This window comes from Pogonomyrmex barbatus, unplaced genomic scaffold (genome assembly GCF_055798465.1).
Source record: "Pogonomyrmex barbatus isolate J1 unplaced genomic scaffold, ASM5579846v1 scaffold13, whole genome shotgun sequence".
Lineage (NCBI taxonomy): Eukaryota > Metazoa > Arthropoda > Insecta > Hymenoptera > Formicidae > Pogonomyrmex > Pogonomyrmex barbatus.
This window is the reverse complement of record NW_028297109.1, coordinates 141,828-164,955: the sequence shown is the minus strand read 5'-3', so window position 1 is coordinate 164,955 and position 23,128 is coordinate 141,828. Positions and strand designations below refer to the sequence as shown.

Below are 23,128 nucleotides of genomic sequence, written 5' to 3'. Positions count from 1 at the left end.
CTGTAGTAGGTTCTATCTTTCTGTAGTTTCTTGTCAACCGTACTGGATGTGACTTATTGTTATGACCTGGGTTGGTCTTGAAGTTATGCCTAACGTTCCAGGATCGTCTCATTGTGGCTCGAGGGTGTTCTCATGTCCTGAGGAGGGGTTTTAGTGGGTATTTCCGCATATCGGATGAGTCCCACACTATCTGGAGGGAACGGTCGCTCTCCAAGTGTGCGTAAATGCATTTCCCCTATCTCCATTATTTAAAAAAAAAAAAGGAGCCGATGCTCAGCTTTTTAATATGTTAAGTTTTTCTCTTTAATTTATTTATTTTTAATTATGTATATTTAGTAATTAATTTTTAGTTTTTAAGCTATGCAGACAGGATTCCTGCCCGCCTCTTTTTAGCTTCCGGACATTTTATATTTTTTATTTATTTTATATATTCTTTTGACCGGACAGTTGTTTTACACCGCTTTTTGTAATTTTTTTTATTTATATTTTTTTGTTATTTTTATTTTTATTTATTTACATTATTCTATTTTGTTTTTCTCTCCATTTGTGGGACCATGCATATTCAAGTGTGAGTGCCGTGTTATTTTATATTTTAAACAAGTGTAAATGTGTTCTAATGAAAATGTGTTAGAAACACATTTTATAGAGTAATTAAATTTTGTCATCTTTAAAACTTTACATAAATTGTTTTTAATATTTAAAATAAATAAACTGTAAAAAATATATTTATATTTTTTAAATATATTTTTAAGTAATTTAATATTAAACATCTCGCCTCAGCTTGCCCTGATATATGTTGTCAAGGTTATGTTTCTGAGTAATATTTTAAAGGTTTTAGCAATTGTTCATTTATAAGTTAATATTTATTTACAAGTTATTAATGAAATAATTTTCATAAATAAAAGAATTTTTAGATAATGTATATGAATAGGAGTTTGTAGATTTCCTTTTAATGCATCGCTACGCACGAGTCGCGTGGTATCGCCGTTATTGCCGCTTGGAGAAAACAATTTTTTGCATGCCTAATAACGATAATCACCAGGCGGGAATATATCACCGCACGTTTGCATTTGCCGAACTAAGACGATGATTTTTCAAAATTAATAACTCGATAATTGCGAAAATTGCGAAACAGTAGAGGACTTTTTTATTCAATTTTATCAGCTCTACCTGCCCATGACAGGCGATGCAACCGATATCAGACATCCTGTATATGTATGTATGTATGTATGTATGTATATGTTAATTTCTTTATTACATGGACTATATTAATAAAGAATTATTGACACGTTATTTATTTATGGTGCAAGTAATAAAAACGCACATGCAGCAAGACAAATATACATGGAATGTCCCTTTAATCATAGAATACGCCAGACCCAAATGTATTTCTTCGTCTAATAAATCGAGTTAAGATAACAAGCTCAATCCAAATAGTAACAAAAAATGTTGGCGCAGGTCCTGATTTTATCGCTAGAACACTTGAAAATGAAGAGGAAGTATTACGCAAGAAGAAGATCTTACAACGAGTATTCGTGCAGTAAGTTATGAAATGGATATTTCAAAATCGACAGGAAACACGTCAGGAGACACGGTAATCAAGTCAACTGAACGCTACCGTGTGAGTCTTACTTACGCGAGTCGGCGAGATGCGAGCACCTAAAACTATCAGATCTCAGTAATCGATAAATTGATTTCTAAGTAGGCTCAATCGGTAGCTTCGACTTGTATAATAAAAGTATTTTTGTTTTTTTACTAAGCGCCCTACGAGTGAAGATATTTTTATGCAAAGTCCGATTTGAAAATTTTTACTTTAAAAAACGTCGTCGTCGTCTCCCATGTACAGTTGCAATTTCTGTCGCGAGAGCCGCTGATTCGCTGATTCGCTTAGTCTTACAGTGACCCTGATTATCGGCCTGATTTATCCGCAGAGTCAACTTTTGCACTGACAGTTTACACTGTTCACGTATATTTTCTTTATATCTTTGTACATACTGAATTAATCTATTAACATATTTAGTCGATAACATATTCAATTTATTGAATATTGATTGAAATATATTCAATTGATTGATTGAACTTTACACTGTTCATGTATATCTTTATACTGAATTAATTTATTTACGTATTCAGTCAATAACATATTCAATTGATAATATCATGAAATAAGCTGCTGCAACATGGCTACGGAAGAAAACATGTAAGTATATTCATCCTAACATTTTATATAATTATAATAAATAAATTTATATAATTATAATAATATAAAATAAAAATATTAATTTTTAATCATTTCTAATTTCAGAGATACGAGTGACGAAGTCAGTCAGATTGTTGTTAACGATACAACTGAAATCTTGAATCTTAAAAGGCGGAAATTAAAAAATTAAAAGAAGAGCTAAATAAAAAAATAAATCACTCCTCAGAACCTGCAAAGGGTTCGTCTCAGCCGGGACCATCACTGTATCTGGACCATCAGAGCCGTAGCCGCCGATGCCACAGCCAGATACAAAAATACATAAGTAAAACATTAATATAACACCCATGACACTACAATTTTCTTTTTCATGATTAATAGTATTTAATATTATATTAATATTAAATAATAATATAATTATTTTTAATTTAATTAATATTTTTAATATTATTTAATAAATATTACAGCACGACGCTGGCAGAAAAGTCGGCACGCACGCGGCGGACGAGAACGTGTTTTTCTGCTAGCGTCGTGTTGTAATATTTATATTATTAAATAACATTATTAAAAATATTAATTAAATTAAATAATAATTATATTATTATTTAATATTAATATAATATTATGTAACTGTTATGTACATATTATGTAACTATTATGTTTCTAGTAAGCAATGAAAATATTAAAAAAGCTTTGGATTGATTAAAAGTTAACCAAGCATCTTGAGAAATAGTTTTGGAGAAATGGAGCTTAACTTCTAAGTACTCGATTACAAATATTGATGAATTCATCTGATAAAATATTAAGTAACATATTCGAGGAATGGCCTTTTGAAACATCCATATAGATATAAACTTTTGAAACTTGATTTTCATCAAATGCAATTAACAAATTTTTGTTTAACTTTAGAAAAATGGAATGAATTTTTTAATACAGTCAAACAAAATATACAAGTTACGAGTAAAAATGATGATTTCTCAGATTTAATGGAAACATTAAATTTAGACATATCCGAAGGTAAAATTATTCATATTATACTATATTGCATTATATACAATATAAATGCTTTGTTATAATTTAACAATTTTTGGTTTGTTAAGGACTCTAAGTTAACGATTGCAATACAACTTCTTTCATATTTGATACCCCCAAAACAAAAAGTTAAACAAAAAGGTCAAACTGGGACAAAGAAATACTATAATAAGCATCTATTGCTTTGTCAAGAGACAGCATGATAAAATATGTAACTGTTAGTATGTTGATGTTTGAATTTTTATTTAAATATGGTTTTCATTAACTCAAAATTTAATTATATTATTATAGACTTGTGCTGATATTACAAAAATTTATCAAGAAGTCAGTGATATAGCAAAAGAAATGCAAATATCTGTACACCTTTATGTAATAGTTGAGGGCTCAATTAAAAACATAACCAACTCATATGTTATAATTGATGAAGTCTTATATTCAATGGAATCTACATTAGAAGCTTTAGATATTTGCTTTAAAGCTTTTCATGTATTAAAAATTAACTATGTAACGGAGCGCATCCTTCCGCTCCATTCCTCCTCCGGATTTCCCCCGACCGACCATCCGTCGGGGACCGCCGAACATCAGGCGGAGTGCGGCAGTGGCCGCAAAGAGGCAGCAATGCCTCCTTTTTTAATACTTGTATACGCGAACTCCGAAAGCGTCGGAGAATACCACGAAAACACATATGTTTTCATGGTATTTCCCCGCACCGCGCCAAGCGTCGCGTCAACAAGCGCGAACGCACCCCGCACCGCGCCACACACCGTACCACCGAGTGTGAACGCGTCCCGCGCCGCACCGACGCCGCGCCACGCAACCGAGCGAGCGTCCCGCACCGCGCCACGACCGCGTCCACAAGCGCGCAACCACCCCGCACCGCGCCGCTATCTTCCCACCGAATTCCTTTCCTACCAAAAAAACCAATCATCCCCCGATCCTTTTTTTCCGCTCCTGGGGAGAGGGATGCTAACCCCGAGATCGACCAATCCGACCGATCCGACTGAAAATACCGAGATCGAATATAAAAAGGATATAAAAAGGCATCGCTCTCCACAGGAAATCACTCTCCGTTTACTCCTGTTCCTAGCTCGTTTCCGAGAGCTCGCCTCGAGGAAACGATCTTCCGAAACCGGCAGCAAGCCTGAGATTTGTTGGGGTTCTCCCCAACGCGCCAAGTTCGCTTGGCCTGGCCGAAAGCCGTCTCCGTAACTCGCACGGCAAGCCGAGAATTGCTGGGGTCTCCCCAGCGCGTCGAGTTCGCTCGACCCGACTCCGCCGTTCCTGAGATTTCACCGCCGAGTATCGTTCTCCCCGATACGACCTCTCCGAGCACCAGGGTACACCCTAGTCGGCCGAGTACACTCGGCACCGCCACTTTCTTCTCCGCACACAGCCGGGGCCCTCCCCGGCTGGCCGAGTTCACTCGGCATTCCGACAGACAGACGAGGGGCGCACCCCCCGTCAACCGAGCACTCTCGGCAGGGAACAGGCACACCCGTTCTCCGATCTCAACGATCCGCTGACCTCGCGAAATATCCACCCTCGCGACAACACCCGCGACACGCGTGCACGTTTAAATCCACGCCGATTTAAAGGCCCGCGACGAACACGTGCGACACCGCCGCCGCCGCGCGCGCCCCGCGCCACCGAACTGCGCGCCGACCGCCCGAGCGATCTCTTATTTTGTATTCACGCGCTATCCGCGCGCCGATCGCCGTCTCGTCCGTCCACGGCCACGAACATTAAACGCGACGATTCGGTGCATTCCATCGCACCACTCTTAGTCAAATAAACATCGTTATTTATTATCATTCTCGCCTAACAATTTAATTACACCTTTCTGTCTCCAACATCCTCGCTTCTCCTCCTGGTAATCGACTGACCGCTCTCCGCGCGGAAAAGCGAGACCGTTTTAACTATCCTGATACTAATAAACATTTATGGATGTTTATATAGAAAGGATTATACCAGTTCTATACACTATGGGACATATCATATTCAAATACAGAACATATACTAAAAAAGCTTACAATTAATACAGTTTGAAATGACTAAGTACACATAATTGAAGTGAGGTACTATTTTTTTCTGAATAAAATTTTTATTTTATATATCAGACTAAAGGATTCGAAGAATTTTGAAGATTTTGTTTTTTGTTTATTATAGTATAGTATTTCCATATATATATGATACACACACGCACACACACACACACACACACACACACACACACACACACACACACACACACACACACACACACACACACACACCACGCGCGCGCATGCAACACGCACGCACACGCAGACGCACGCACACGCAGACGCACGCACACGCAGACGCACGCACACGCAGACGCACGCACACGCACGCACACACACACACACACACACACACACACACACACACACACATGCATTTATTATATAGTGTATCATATATAAGTTTATGTTATATGTACATACATGTATGATATACATATTATTCATAAGTTGAATATTACATATTGATAAACTTTTTAAAAACAAAATTTTTTAAACTATCTCTTCTATAAATATTATATTACACTCAAAATACGTATATTATTAATATAATTACAACTTTTTATATCCAAAATGTTTAATTGTATGTTTTGTAATGAGATCTTATCTGACTTCGAATATTTGAAATGTTATATTAAACTTAAATATATTGATTAATTATATTCAGAAAGTAAATGTAATTTTTTGAATTGCATAAAATCACATACTATTACGTATTCTACTTCGACATATACAGCTCATGATATTGAATCAGACAAAGGATGTAAAACATATAATAAAGAATCCATGTCTTTTAACAAATCGATGATTGAAGCTACAACTTCTCAGAACGTAAATCTAGTAGATTGTTGCTACAAATTTAGAATCTATAATAAATAAAAAAAAAAGACTATGACTTTTCTCTTGAAAATTTCAGTTCTGAAATATTAAATATAATATTATCTCTAATTACAAAATTATATTCTTTTGAAAATTTGAATAAAAAGAACGTCCATAAAATTGTTAATGAAATTTTTTATATTTATTTGTCAGACAGTTTTGAAATATTAGAAAAGAAAATTGGCAATACGAATAATATATGTAATTATTTAAGTATTATGAAAGAGAGTTTTCAGAAATTTAAAACTGAGCATTACACTTTAAAATTTTTATCTGATATTTATTGTTTAATAAAACCGACAAAAATAAAAATTTATTCTTTTTTAATTCCAAAAAAGAAAAAGTTAAAAAAGCAATTAGTTATACATTATAAAACAATTGCTCTAGTTCTTATAAAATCTGTTTTGAAAAAGTTTCTGGAAATGCCTAATGTTTTCGCTAATATTATAAAATATATTAATGAATGCAAAAATAATATTACATTACTAACTTCGATTTATCGAGAATAGAACATCATCTCTCTGGAGTACCGGTCGTGGAGATTCGAAAGAATACATGTATATATGTTATTGTAATATACGTGTGTATATATATATATATATATATATATATATATATACGTATACTCGTAATTATTTTGCGAAAAAATACCACCTCAACTAGGAATCGAACCTGGATCTCCTGCTTACCGGACAGGCATCTTATCCCTTCGACTATGCCGAGGCATGTGATGATATCGCAAATAACATATTTAAAATAACACGTCAACAATACAATGATACACATATATATATATATATATATATATATTATCGTTATCGGCATAGTCGAAGGGATAAGATGCCTGCCCGATAAGCAGGAGATTCAAGTTCGATTCCTGGCTGAGGTGGTATTTTTTCGCAAAATAATTACGAGTTTTCATGACTGGTTCGTCGGGCCTCGCCGTGACACCCTCCCTTCTTATTTGGGTATGAATGGCAAAATGTGGAATTCTACAGGATTAAAAAAGAATGAATTTGTTCTACCAATTGCAATATTTTTTGACGATTTTGAAATCAATAATCCACTAGGATCGCGCAAATCGATTCATAAGTTAGGTGCAAGTTTATTTAAATCTACTTGGTTTACCTTCTAAATAGTAGCAATCTTGGTTTACCTTCTAATAGTAGCAATCTAGATAATATTTTACTTATGCAACTTCATAACTATCAAAATCACAAAAAGTTAGGAAATAAAATCTTTTCACACATTGTTGATCAAATAATTGACCTAAGTACTAATGGATTAATTATAAATGTTAATAAAGAGGTTAAAATAAGATGTTAAAATAATCTTCCGCTTAATGTATATTGTTGAGGATAATTTAGATCTGAACACAATTCTTGGTTTTTCAAAGGGATTTAATACTCAGTACTATTGTCGAATTTGTACAGTCATCAAGGATGCACAAAATTTTGTTAACGAAGAAAAGAAATATATAAGAACACAAAATGATTATTTTAACTGTGTTAATTCTACGTTTGGAATAAAGGAAGAATGTATTTTTAATAAGATCCCTAATTATCATGTTTTGGAAAATTTATCTATAGATCCAATGCATGATTTACTAGAGGGTATTTGTAGATACGACCTTCCTAAAATCTTATTAAATAATTTTATTTATATAGAAACAATTTTTTACTTTGGAAATTTTCAATGAGAGACTATTACATTGTATTAATTCATTTCATGAGAATGTACTTCCACTATTTAATTCTGACTCAATTAAAATAAAAAAAATTATAACAGCTTCTGAAATGTATTATTTGATCAATAATTTGTCATTGATGATTAGTGATTTTGTACCAGAAAAAAACTTAAGTTGGCAATTTATTTTTATTTTTAAAAAAGATTAATATATCATGTTCACGTTTCCTTACCTCTAATTGTATTGATTTATTTGCTCTTGCTGTAACTAACTATTTATGCTGTAACTAAGTATTTATCTTTACATAAAAAAATTATTTAACATTGCATTTAAATCTAAACATAATCTATTTTATTATGCAAGAATTATGAGAAAATATGGATCCATTAATGTCATCTCTTCGCTTTGAGACAAAACATCGAGAATTGAAACATTATGCTAAAGTTATTACGTCACGGTCAAATCCTTCCTATACACTTGCTCTCAAGCATCAATTAAAACTTTGTCATTGATTTGTTTGCGGAAAAGGATTATCAAATCGTTTACAATATGATGCTAAAATAATCAAATTTACTATATTATCAGATTATCTTAATATGAAAAATGTTTTACATCCAGAAATAATAACTTATATATAATGATTTACATACAGTATCATAGGCTATAATTAATGTACACAGTATGAAATTAATAATATTATATGTACAAATATTTACGACCGTTCATTTGGAAAAATTCGATATATTCTTTTGAACCAAAACAAAGAAATATTCTTTCTATTTGAAAAACTTTCTACTTTAAGTTTTAATCCATATAAAAGTGAGTACAAGATATTAGAATAGAATCAATTTTTTTTTTATAAAACAAAAAAATTTAATAGATTTATCATTTTTATTTTCAATATACTGAAAATTATATTTTCTGTGAAAATTTATTTGAACTTTAAATATATTATTGATGGTATAATATAAAAATCTTATATATTGTTACATTCCTTATTTCCATTAAAATGTGCGGATTATTAGATGTATTCGTTTGTACATGTTCTTTTTATTGAAGTTAAGAATATATTAAATAATTATAATTACGAGTCGCTATTCATAGGCTGAGTAATCTGTTACGTCCGAGGATCGAGAGAAAAGATAATACTTTTGGTCAGGAACTCGGGTGGACACACGGAACTATTTTTTTGCTCTCCCACATCAACGTCATGGAGTCGATCCGCGAGTCGAACGCGCCCTAAGAGCATAGGGAATGGATCAACGTCGGTGACGCTATAACCCTTGCGCTATAACCCTGCGCTAGCGCGGTCGGTGGTCCGTTTTTAGATCAGAGAATCGAATCTCTTCAACCAGGGATGGACCTCGTGCGACCTTCAGGGACTCGAGAATGGTTCGAGGTCAAGATTTTTTTTAAATAAATTGAAACGCAATTCGGGTCAACTATGATTTAATAATAAAAAACGAAATACAAACATCTTAACTCTATGCTCTTATGTAATAGCAAGCGAACACAAATATTAAAGTGTACATTTAAATACTTTCGTTTCATGAAAAACTTTCGTTTACAAAAAAACTTTCATTTACATAAAAAAAAAACTTTATATAGTTGAGAATCCGATTATCTCTAAATTCCCAATTGCTCTAATTGGGGCAAAAAGTTGATTATGGAAGAATGTCAATGGGATCGGGTTGAAGGTGGCGGAAGATTAGGGTGAGCGCTGTGCTTGACGGGAACGAGATAGGGAAAAGGATTACGGGAAATGTACATAGAGGGATAGTGTTGTGAGATTAATGTTTCGAGATTTCTTCCCAAAACTCATTGTCGGGTTTAAATTTTCGTTTTATGTAGAAAACTCTCGGTGGAGGATGTGTGGAAGATCAAGGAAATTGGCGGACGAGATGGTAGAACTTCTCCACGTCGAAGGGGTGCACTGATTTTTGAATTCTGCCGCGGAGCGGAGGGCGGTGGCGTACTCTTGTAATGAGATATTCACGAATCTAGATTCTATTTTGATCAACTGGTCCGCGAGTTCCCCGGCGTGTTCAGTTTCGCGACGAATCCGCTTGTTTTGTTTTTCCTGACGATGTCGCAATGCTTTGTTTGTTCGGGCCGTTATTTTCGTTTGGTTCACTATGATAAATGTAAGAGTTAAGTGAGAGAGAGAGTGAGTTTGAGAGAGGTAAAAGAACTGAGGAATCGTGCTAGGGCAGCTTCACCGAATCAATTGGCGACTTGCCAATTTGGAATGTGGAGGGGTGATTCCAGAAAACAATTAAGTTAAGATTGCGAACCAAACAGCCAGTCAACCGCGGAAAAGAATGATAAAGACGAACTTACTTTTGTTGTGGCGCAGGTGATGGACGAGAGTTGTGTTGGCTTGGCTGGATCGTGAATCACACGGAATTGGAGTTTCGCGCACAGATTCTAACTGAAAATGTATTTCGCCAACAGTTTTAAAGGGTCCCGTCTGTGGAAGTGTGGAGTGAAGAGAAGAGAGAGCGATCTGTTCCAAGTTGCGGTTTATAAAGGGTTCCGGAAGGATGGGAATATCTGAGGACGTAATGAATTTCTGTGTTGGCTGTCGAATGATAGAGTTTAGAAAAATTGCGAGTTTAGGAGGAGGAGGGAAGCAGTGTTCTGTGGATTGTGGTTATTTTTATGTTTCCGGATTTCCTGGCGAATGACCAAATTAGTTAGTGAAAATTTCATCAGTAGTATGTGGATAGCCATGGCCCGTCAAAACAAACCTTCACCACTTCCCCACTGGCGCCAGAGACGTGGCCTCCCGCTGTCAAAAAACTGTCAGTCACATGGGAATGGAGCATTCTGATTGATCGATGGGCGTGGCAGGCAATAATTACGTAATTAGTACCGTTCTAATTGGCTGAAGCCAAGGCTGCCCGACGCATGATTGGCTCTGCCCATAATCTGCCCTATGTGTGTGATTGGTTGTCGAAATGCCGAAAAAGAAGGGGAAGGGGGAGAAAGTGTCTGGGACTGTTCGGGGTTCGAAAACAAAATGGCGTCAGCGAAAAAGAAAGATGGAGGGTGTGTGAAGGGAATATACTTGACGAGAATGGAATACGGTTTTTTATGACACGAGAGATGGAGCGAGGAGAAGAAAATTGATTTTTTGCGAGTTTTTATTACGTGTATATGGGTTATGATGAATCACGTTTTCTAAGACGGAAGGTTTCTCGGCGCCTCATAACTAACGAATTTAAATAAATTTCTCGAGTTGTTTGACATTTTTTGTATGGAGGAAATGAATAAATGTTTTGAAGAGAGGTTTTCGAAGTGTAATAACCGTTAGAGTTAGAGTTATTTATCGAGTTGTATGGTATTTGGGGGAGGAAAACAGGAACGGTCAGGTTCGCACTAGAAGTTTCTGACGACGACGACGACGACGAATTTAGAGTTATACGAGGCTTTTATCCTATGACAAACGTGGATTGAAAAAATTTTCTTTCGACGCGATGATAACTTTGCAGGAATATTGAAGGATGAGAGAGAGAGAGAGAGAGAGAGAGAGAGAGAGAGATATGTCAGGAAAACAGAGAGATACTAGGAGACAATAGGAAAACACGCTCGTGCAGGTCAGCGTAAATAGCTTTCAAAAAAAAGGGAAAGAGTTGTGAAAAATTTAGAATAAAGAAAAAGATAAAGAAACGACGTAAATTTGAATGTTATCAGGTATAAGCTAAATTTATTATTTTTCACTATATATGAATATATTTTGTTACAAAATTAAATACATGATTCAGTTATTATATAAAAATTATAACTCTCGATTCATTAAAATTATATTAGTAATTTCTTTAAATTTTAGTGTAATTAATTCTAAAAATACAATATTAAAATATGTATTCAAAAATGGTAAATTATTTATTTGTGTTCTCACAGCAACTTCGATATCCTTTTGGTTGCCTTGGAGAGTGAGTTTGATGATATCGGCGTCGATGTAATTGTTAGGTAGACATAATTCTATCTCCTTGGTCAAATAACGTGCGCACTTGTTAACAGCATCGACGACAGATGCTAGCTGGTTTATACGAGCATCGACATATTTGATGATATTCTTCATTCCTTGAAAAGTAGCTTGCTGCATAACTGCGACGGAGTAAGTTTTCTTTTTTTTCGATGGTGATTGTTCCTCCGCTTTCGAGTCTGCTTGCGTATTACTCCAGTATTGCTTTCTTTAGGAAAATTTTCATTTTCCTTATACGTCACCAATACAGCTTTCGTTCCGTAGGCAGAGGTGAAGTTGATGAATATGTTTGCAAATGTGATAGGATTTATTTTGCTTTTGTTGCTTCCATTAAAGTACGCGTTCATGTTCCCGCATATTCTCTTGAAATTGCTGTTACGTGTCCGGATCAAAACTGATTCCTTCTGCAGAATTACCATTCAATTTGACGACAGGCTTGAAGATACTTTCCTTAGATAATTGTAATTCCACGTGTAATTTTTTCGTATGAGAGGGTACGTCGTAGAAAGCAACAAATTTTGTTGCACATTTTGTACAGAATTCTTGAATATCTTGCGAATATTTTCTACTTTAGTGGGATTCGCAACTTCTCGTGGCCATATTACTTGACGAATTTTGAATAAATGTTCATTTTTAATAAACAAAAACTTGGAGGGATATTTTCGAAGTGAACGCTTCAAATGTCGATACTTGAATAAAGCAATGTACTAGTATGTAGCAATACCTACTTATATAGTAAGTCTTCCATCCTTTCGAAATAAATAAAAAAGTACATTCTATAAATAATAATCAAAAGATTGAAGATTCTAGAAGAAATCGCATCTCTTCGCTTTGTCTCTGCTCTTTTTCAACGAAAAACTTTTCTCGAATAACAGAATAACAGAATTATTACAGATTCGATCATGTTCGAACACGCGTGTGTCTTAGATGTTAGATGAGAAAAATTTTTAAATAAATAAATTATTAAACATTCGAGTAAACTATAATTTGACGCTGCTCTTTTTTCAACAAGGAAAGAATTTTTTCGAATAAAGCGAATATTGCAAGTTCGATCACGTTCGAACATGCTTGAATATTAAATGAGAAAATTAAATGAGAAAATTAAAAAAAATCATCGAAAAACATCATACAAAAACTATTTCAAGAAGAAGAAATTATCGAAATATACAATAGAATTACGAATAAGAAATATTTTATAAATTTTATTAAATTTGAAGAAGCGAGAACTTTCCTCAAACTTAAATAACTATTCCTTTGGACATATGTCTGGCACCATTTATGCGTTAATAAACAAAAAAAGGTAAAATTGAAAAAGGTCAAGTCTAGATACAAGGAATACAAATTTTCAAGAAAAAATGGTTTATTACTAAGGCTGAGATAACATTCTTACCTCCTTTCTCCTTGAAACTACAGAAGAAAGAAAATTTCTAGAATTTTTATAAGTCTCTTTGCCAGAAAAGGTAGGATTTTCCTTATATATAGTGCGTTTTGCGCTATCTAAAACTATTTCTGAGTTGAACTCTTTCGTGCTTCACTTCAGTTTCGTCACGCGAGTTTTAAAAGTTTCAAATTATTTTGTGCGAATAAAGATGCGAAAAATGGGCAGTGAAGTAATTAGAAGAAGCGTAAAGTTAGCATCGATGCTGGATACTCGCATAAACAACGGGGAAATTTTTAACTAAAATATCCAACATTTCGCTCGATGCTAACTATCTGCTTTTCACACGTTTTTCGTGCGAATGTTCTGATACAATATTGGGAGCATTGTATCAGTTAGGATACTTTGGTATCGACGCGCAGTTACCCCGAATTGCCAGAGAAATAATTGAGAAATAATCGCGACGTGCAGCTGGACACGAGGAGGAGGATATGAGTGGACACATCCAAAATCTCCTCTCGCATCTCCATAATGGTAAGCACCGCACTATTATTTCTATATATAAGTAATTACAATAACAAATCGGCAATTTAGCTAATTTTTAATAATAAATTGTAGAAGAAAATGCTCGTCAAAGAGTTACTGCGTTAGTGTATCCTCTCATGCAGATTCGGAGGCGACACGCCGAGGAAGAGTCAGAAACAGGACCAGCGCGTAAGTAATATCACTAAAAAACTAGACAGGAGTAATATTAAAAATATAATTTTTTACAATTTTCTAAGATTAAAATATTAAATGCTTTTAGGAAGGGCACGTGTTGAATTAACGCAGGAGGAGGAGGCACCTCCAGAAATTATCCAGCTCTCGTCTGGTAGGTTTACATTTTTAAATAAATAATCTCTAAAACAAAAGTAAAAAATAAAAAAATCTTACAACTTTTTCAGATACGGAAGTAAGTACCCCCGTGTGTGTTTTCGCCTGATATGTTTGTAACGGAGCGCATCCTTCCGCTCCGTTCCTCCTCCGGATTTCCCCCGACCGACCATCCGTCGGGGACCGCCGAACATCAGGCGGAGTGCGGCAGTGGCCGCAAAGAGGCAGCAATGCCTCCTTTTTTAAATTCTTGTAACACGCGAACTCCGAAAGCGTCGGAGAATACCGCGAAAACACGTATGTTTTCGTGGTATTTCCCCGCACCGCGCCAAGCGTCGCGTCAACAAGCGCGAACGCACCCCACGCCGCGCCACGCACCGTACCACCGAGCGCGAAAGCGTCCCGCACCGCACCGACGCCGCGCCACGCAACCGAGCGAGCGTCCCGCACCGCGCCACGACCGCGTCCACAAGCGCGCAACCACCCCGCACCGCGCCGCTACCTTCCCACCGAATTCCTTCCCTACCCAAAAAACCAATCATCCCCCCGATCCTTTTTTTTCCGCTCCTGGGGAGAGGGATGCTAACCCCGAGATCGACCAATCCGACCGATCCGACCGAAAATACCGAGGTCGATCTCGGATATAAAAAGGCATCACTCTCCACAGAAAAGCACTCACTCTCCGTTTACTCCTGTTCCTAGATCGTCTCCGAGAGCTCGCCTCGAGGAAACGATCTTCCGAAACCGGCAGCAAGCCTGAGATTGTTGGAGCTCTCCCCAACGCGCCAAGTTCGCTTGGCCTGGCCGAAAGCCGTCTCCGTAACTCGCACGGCAAGCCGAGAGTTGCTGGGGTCTCCCCAGCGCGTCGAGTTCGCTCGACCCGACTCTGCCGTTCCGAGATTTCACCGCCGAGTACCGGGGTTCTCCCCGATACTACCTCTCCGAGCACCAGGGTACACCCTGGTCGGCCGAGTACACTCGGCGCCGCCACCTTCTCCGCACACAGCTGGGGCTCTCCCCGGCTGGCCGAGTACACTCGGCGTTCACGCAAACAGATGAGGGGCCCACCCCCCGTCAGCCGAGCACTCTCGGCAGGGAACGGGCACACCCGTTCTCCGATCTCAACGATCCGCCGACCTCGCGAAATATCCACCCTCGCGACAATACCCGCGACACGCGTGCACGTTTAAATCGCCGATTTAAAGGCCCGCGACTAACACGTGCGACACCGCCGCCGCCGCGCGCGCCCCGCGCCACCGAACTGCGCACCGCGATCAGTATCGCGCCGACCGCCCGAGCGATCTCTTATTTTGTATTTACGCATTATCCGCACGCCGATCGCCGCCTCGCCCGTCTACGGCCACGAACATTTAACGCGACGATTCGGTGCATTCCATCGCACCACTTTTAGTTAAATAAACCTCGTTATTATTTATTATCAATCTCGCCTCACACTTTAATCTCGCCTTTCTGTCTCCAACGTCCTCGCTTCTCCCCCTGGTAACCGACTGACCGCTCTCCGCGCGGAAAAGCGAGACCGTTATATGTTGATAAAGAGAAAAAATTAATTAAAAGACATAATAATTATATTAATTAAGGGCATAATATTAATATCGTGAATAAAAATTTATGATATATATACTTTTTTCCTAGAATACGATCATATGTATTCTCCCGGAAGAGGGAGGGGATGAAAAACGGGAAAAGTAGGAAGAGGAAGAAGAGGGAGGAAGAGGAGGAGGAGAAGAGAGGAGGGGGAGGAGGGGGGATGAGGAGGAGGAAACGCGAGGAAGAACGAGAAGCCGAAGAGGAAATTGGAGAAACACCTCCTGCTGGTATATAAACTCTTTCTTAATTTTTCGATTTATGTTCGTATTTAATTTTAAATTATCGAATTTTTTTAATAAGAATTCCTCTCAGTCCTATTCTTCATGTGAAAAGGAGACGGCAACGTTAAAAGGCGGGTTACCTCGACGAAAAATATCATGTATGCACGTTTATTAAATTAAATACGGACATAATATTCGAAGCATTATCGAAGTATTTTCTATAAAGTAAAATTCTAATTTTTGTAACTTTTGTGCAGAAGCGAACATCGAAGAGCCGCAGCGTGGAGGAAACCGAATACTCCCTGCTCAGGAGAATTTGGAAGAGGAAGAGGAGGAGGAGCAGGAGCAAGAAACAGCTGACGAAGAAAGGGAGGAGGAGGAAAGGGAACAAGCACGAGGTAGAAATTTTAACCATTTACTATTAATCGGGGAAAATTCGCGCCGGTTTAGAGATATTAGGAAAGGAGACGATATTCCGTTTGCATCCGCTATCCGAAGGAATCGAATTTTATAATTGGCTTGAAAACGCATTCGCTGAAATTCATGCCTATGCATTGCATACTTTCGAACCGCATGATTATGTGGGATTTTCATTCGATTCGGAGGATTTAACGCACGATCCTGTGGGGTTCATTTCGACCGGCACGCGACTTAACTCATGAGGACATTTGGCGTCTTGTGAGTTCAGTAGCGCAAAACGCCGGTGGTCTCGATATCGCGAAGAATTTTAACGTGTTTTCAATATCAACGGCACCCAGAGGTCGCGAGCGCGTTTCGAATAAACTTACACGGGAAGACGTTGCGAAACGTTCGATTTTAACAATCTCCAATTTGGATAATTTGTGTTTTCCCTGCTCTCTCATAACCACGCAAATTTATCATGAACGCGGAACGTTGCGAGCGGGGGAACTTCACAAGCGATGGAATATGGTAAAACGTCAGAATTCCTCGTTACAACGCGATCTCGCGCAGGATTTGACGAGGAGGGCTGGCATCACTATTACATCGGAGGGTTGCGGGATTCAGGAAATAGAATATTTCCAACGCTTTCTCGCCGCATCCGATATCGCGATTATTGTTTAATTTTGTAATTTTGCCACTTTCAGACGCGGCGAGAGACCTTTACTCGACGGAACCGCGGTACTTGCCTTTCTAGAAGGTACTTGCCTCTCACGAGCCCTTATACCTATTATAAATATTGTTGCGGCCGTGCGGTGTTCCGCTCGGCGCTGCTCCCGAAAAATCAATCAATACCGTTCGATGAGAGTTTTAAGTGAGGATCGGCCCTTGACAACGCGTTGTTCTGCGGTTGTTATGTGATGTTTACGGCCAGATTCCGCGGCGGATGGACGCGTTTCTGTGCCGGTGTATCGATGATCAAATAAAGAGCGTGTTTTTCTTAAAAACTGTGTTCTCCTATCCGGAAGTGTTCCGCCAAGAACCCGAACGCGACAATATTATATATTACAAACGTCAACATCATTATAATCTTATTTTAAATTTAAAAGCGGTCGCGGAAAATAGAGGAGGTTATTGCATATCATGCAATATCAGATATCGCGAGGAAAGGGGGTCATCGCTGCTTAAATAAATGTTCTCGAAGTATAATACTTGACGCTGCTCAGACCAAACAAGGAAAATAAGAAAAATGCAAAACTAATAATGAAATTATTTGAATGTTATAAATAAAGGTAAGATTTATTGTTTAATATAATTACAATTTTATATATAATACACACACACACACACACACACACACACACACACACACACACACACACACACACACACACATACATATATATATATTCACTTATTCGTGTTCTTTTTAGAGGTTTAGGCAGCGCCAACTGTTTTTACATAAAAATTTTGTTATTTAAAATTTTATCATTTATTTTGTACTGTTATTTTTTAATTCTTTGTGATAAGAACGTAGATTGAGTAAAGCAATTTTGTGATATAATAATATTTTAGAGCTAAATAATTACTATCACTTGAATTAGAAGAAGAAGAAGTCTTGAATAGATAGAAAGATATATATAATATATAATTTGGTTTTTATTATTTTTAAATTAAAGATACTACTACTTTAATTTTTTTTGTAAATAGTGGAATATCAAATTTTTTATACAATTGAAATATATAATTTAAGGTGGATTGTAGCTCAATATTTATAGAACTATGGGTCCGTTCCGTTTCACACATCGAGCGCATAGATAGCAGACACTGTGGATAGCGTTCCGTTTCGCTTGCGTAGTATACGCGCTTAGAAATGGAACGATTTAAATGCGTTTGATGCAATTTGACGGGAATAAAATTTATTAATAAATAGTGACGGTGAAAAATTTACTTTAAATAAAGAATTAGAGATATTATATTTCATTTTAATGGTTAATAGTACGCGGGGAGAAATAATCGTATCAAAAAAATTATCCGATTATGTCGAAAGAATTATTCCCGACTATTTGAGAACAGCAAAAAACATTTTCAAAAAACATTTTCGGTGAATAATTACGAGTTTTCACAACTGATTCGTGGTTGGGCTCTGCCGTGACGCACACCCTCCCTTCTTATTCGAAACAAAATTTTTTTTTTTAAAGAATTAAAATTAGTATCATTTTGATCAAAATAGGAAGATTTTTTATTCAAAATTCAAATTTTTTTTTTAAATTAAGACTACTATCACGTGGGTTGGAATGAAAAGACTCTTCAATGAAGATACCACTTAGGTTCTATTTATTTAAAATAAAAGGTATTGTCAGTTAAATTTTATTTTTTAATACATATCACTTGAGTTTAGTAGAATAACACAATTTTTATAGTAGGATTATAACTTGGCGTCAGTTATTGATATCAAATCTTTTATACAAATGATATCATTTGAGTTGAGTTGGCAATGTGCAAAATAAATTTTTTTTGTTTTTTAATTAAAACTAGTATCATTTGAATTAGAATAGGCAGGTTCTTCAATGAGTATAAAGATCACAAAGATACTAGCACTTAGATTTTATTTTTTAGTTTGATCACAACTAGAATTGCATTAGATATAGCAATTTCGTAACATAACTTTTTTTTAAAGAATTAAAACTACTATCACATGGGTTGGAGAATTATAAAAAGAAAATAAAAGATATTGTCAATTGGATTCTATTTTTTAATTTGGTTAACAACAGCTTCTTTTTTTTTTCAAGCGTCCACTATACTTGACACCCTTTTTTTACCTCTTTTTAAAAAGATAATTATAGTGGTATCAAACATTTGTAATATTAACCATCTTTCATATTCGATAAGCGCGTCTTGACATTTTTGTACTTGATTTTTTTTCTATAATTACATATATACATGAATATAATCTAGATAACATCCAACTAAAGCTATAATTTTATTAATCTCATTAATTTAGAGTTTCATTTGTACACACATATTAGTTCCATTTAGTATAGGTATCATTTATTTCTCTTTTGAACATTGATAACTTTCATGTAACTCTCTTATTTAAATCTGCAAGAGAAAGAAATGTTAAAATAAATAAATATCTTTGGTTCTCAAATATTCTTGTTTCAACAAGAAATGAAAGAATTATAAAATTTACCAATTAAATATACGATTATAAAAACCAGTTACAAAGAATCTAAAGCCAAGTTGAAACGTTTATGTAAAATAGTAATGTTAATATTAACATTTTAATTTTCTTCTGAACTTTGTCATTCAATAATTAATTAATTTTAGTATTTTTCTCCACAGTTAAATAAAATTACTTATTTTATATAAAAATATGTATATGAATATGGATATACCAGGTGTATACATAAATTTTTTCCGGTTTAATTAAGAGATGTCGCCAGCGAAAAGTACGCAGCGTATTAATTTGACACATACATCATTTTGTTCGTCGACATTTAAAACTACAAACACACACAAGTTGAGTCCGCCAAAAACTAGCGTCTTTGTTTTATCGTTCAGTGATCATGTCGAGTTTTGTGCCTGAAAAAGAACATTTGCGGCACGCATTGCTTTTTTTATTTAATCAAAAGAAAAAGGCTATTGAAAGTCATCGTTTGCTGGTAGAAACATATGATGAACATGCTCTATCGATTAGAACATGTGAGACATGGTTTCGACAATTTAAAAGTGGTGATTTCAATATGAAAGACAGTGAGCGCTCTGGTAGACCACAAAAATGCGAAGACGAGCAATTGCAGGAGTTATTGGATGATGACCCAACTCAAACTCAACGGCAATTAGCAGAAGCATTACATGTATCACAAGAAACAATCAGCAGATGTTTACGAGCAATGGGAAAGATCAATAAACTCGGTAAATGGGTCCCACACGATTTGAATGAACGTCAAATGGAAAATCGCAAAGTCACTTGTGAAATGCTGCTTCAACGCCACGAAAGGAAATCATTTTTGTATCGAATTGTGACGGGTGACGAAAAATGGATTTATTTTGAAAACCCAAAGCGGAAAAAATCGTGGCTTTCACCTGGCGAAGCCGGTCCATCAATACCAAGGCCAAATCGCTTCGGCAAGAAGATGCTCTGTGTCTGGTGGGACCGGTATTGTGTACTATGAACTCTTGAAGCCCGGCGAAACCGTTAATACACAACGCTATCGCCAACAAATGATTAATTTAAACCACGCATTAATCGAAAGACGACCGGAATTGGCCAGAAGACATAGCAAAGTGATTTTGTTACACGACAATGCGCCGTCTCACACAGCAAAACCAGTGAAAGACACCTTGAAATCGCTTGGATGGGACATCCTTCCGCACTCGCCGTACTCCCCAGACCTGGCGCCATCTGACTATCACCTCTTCGCATCAATGAGGCACGCGCTCGCAGAGCAGCACTTCAGCAATTTCGAGGAAGTTGGAAAATGGCTCGACGAATGGTTTGCCGCAAAAGACAAGCAGTTTTTCTGGCATGGTATTCATAAATTACCTGAAAGATGGGCGAAATGTGTAGAAGCCGATGGCTAATATTTTGAATAAAAAAAAATTAATTTCCCTTGAAAATTATGTGTCTTTTTTTACTAAAAAACCAGAAAAAACTTATGCATACACCTGGTATATCCAGATATAAATGTCATCAAATATAAATGTTTATGTAATAAAATATATAGTGTCATTTATATATTTTTATACTAATCTAAAACTATAATTTTATTAATCTCATTGTTAATTTAGAATTTCATTTGTACACACACACACACACACACACACACACACACACACACACACACACACACACACACACACACACACACACACACCATTAGATCCATTTAGGGTATCATTCATGTCTCTTTTAAACATTGATAACTTTCATATAACTTTTATTATATTTTTACATAAAAATTTTTTTTATTTAAATAAAATTTTATTATTTATTTTGTACTGTTCAAATCAATATCTTAGAAGATATTGTACTAATTTTAAGTCCAATTGACTTTGTAACTACCGAAACGATGATTCGTATCTGACTAGTAGTTTGGTGATTCTAGTTATTCACTGCATGGAAAGTAAAATAAAAAGTACGTTCCTTTAACAGTTGAAGATAATACATTCAAAAATAATATCTTGTCCAAAATTCAGCGACGTTTCAAAGAAATTGAATCGTACTTGCTTGAGTATCAACTCTTCTGGATCCGCGACATAAACGCATGCATTTTCAGTCACCAAAAGCTGCTTCCGTCGCTTTGTCACATATTAATAATCAATTAAAATCAGTTTCCATTAATAATAACATAAACAAAGTACATCTGGAATCTCGAATTGAGACCAAAACTAATAGGTTCGATGTGTGGATTGTTCATGACAGTTAAATCGAAACATGCATCATCTCTCGATGAATCCGGAGGTATGAATCTTGAGTTACGGCAATATTTAAACTAACCACCTATTTTGTGAAATCAAAATCCATTTGAACATTGACAGACACTTAAGTCCGCTTAGCTGACACTTTTCACAATTGCAATGCATTATTTATCCGTCGTTGCAACTTCGGTTCCTTTTAAGCGTATTTTTTAAGAAACTGGAATTATCAAGTCAAATTTACGAAATAGACTTAACGCAAAACGATTACTCTTCTTAGGTTCACTTAGTGAATAGACTTGGGCACTAGACTGAAAAAATCCAAGCTTTCTGAGTTTTATGTATATTATACTCTATTATTACATATAACTTATATATTAAGTACATATTACTTATATATTATGCGCGCGCGCGCGCGCGCGCGCGTGTGTGTGTGTGTGTGTGTGTGTGTGTGTCATATAATTAAGTTTTGTGTATAATTGTGCACAACTGTATGAACAATTGTAAAAAAATTGTAAAAAATTGTAAAAAACAATTGTAAAAAAAAACATTGTAAAAAAATTTTCTTTTAGTAAAGATTAGTTGCATATATTTAAAATTGGCAATTGGCATGTACTTTCTCTCATCTTTATTATTATTATTCTATTCTGTCTGTATGCAATGCCATTGTTCATATATTTTCTTATAAGTTTCTATTATATATTATATTGATTTATTAATACACATAAAATTTTAATTGCTACTTTTTTATATTTTAGATTTTGGGACTTATAACGATGATTCATATCTAGCACAAAGATACTTGAAAAAATGGAATAAATTGTCAATCCTGATTATATATTTTGATTATATATCTAATCTGATTTAAATATATGACTTATACTTTTTACAAACAAGTAAATAAATGATATTAATAAAAAAATAGCATTCGAGTAGTTAAAATTTGGAGGCGAGTCTTTCGCTATAGAGCACTGCGCTTTCTATTGCACAGCCATTAAATAATAATTGATTGCTTAATAATCGATCTTTTTCGATATTTTGTAAAATAATCGATCATTTTTTTGTTAAGATACAATCGATGTGTATGATTGATTATTTATTTAACGATTATTTAATAATCGATTATTTGGACACTCGATTATTTAAGAATCAATTTTTTTCTGACATCTCTAGTGCTGTGTGCCTGCAAAGAACGGGTACTGTGCGCTTGCACGGAACGAGTGCGCCTAAAAGGGACGAAGGGATGGGTGCTGTGCGCCTGCAAAGATCGGATGCTGTGCACCTAAAAAAACGGATGTTATGCGCCTAAAAGGAACGAGTGTTGTGCGCCTAAAAGGAACGATTACTAGGCATTTCCAACAAACACTGTTGTGCATTAACATAAAATACTATACGCTAAT

The 23,128-nt window shown here is 35.9% G+C and overlaps 1 protein-coding gene and 1 pseudogene across 1 annotated transcript; both read left to right on the top strand.

Moving 5' to 3' along the window:
- The first annotated feature begins 2,854 nt into the window (after nucleotides 1-2,854).
- LOC148937484 (uncharacterized) lies at nucleotides 2,855-5,505 on the top strand (annotated as a pseudogene).
- Nucleotides 5,506-15,803: 10,298 nt separating this feature from the next.
- LOC112552349 (uncharacterized) lies at nucleotides 15,804-23,014 on the top strand. Its single transcript, XM_089072207.1, has 3 exons — nucleotides 15,804-15,914; nucleotides 16,166-16,306; nucleotides 22,902-23,014. The coding sequence occupies exons 1-3, from the start codon at nucleotides 15,848-15,850 to the stop codon at nucleotides 23,012-23,014; spliced, it is 321 nt and encodes a 106-aa protein (XP_088928333.1). The 5' UTR covers nucleotides 15,804-15,847.
- Nucleotides 23,015-23,128: the final 114 nt, after the last annotated feature.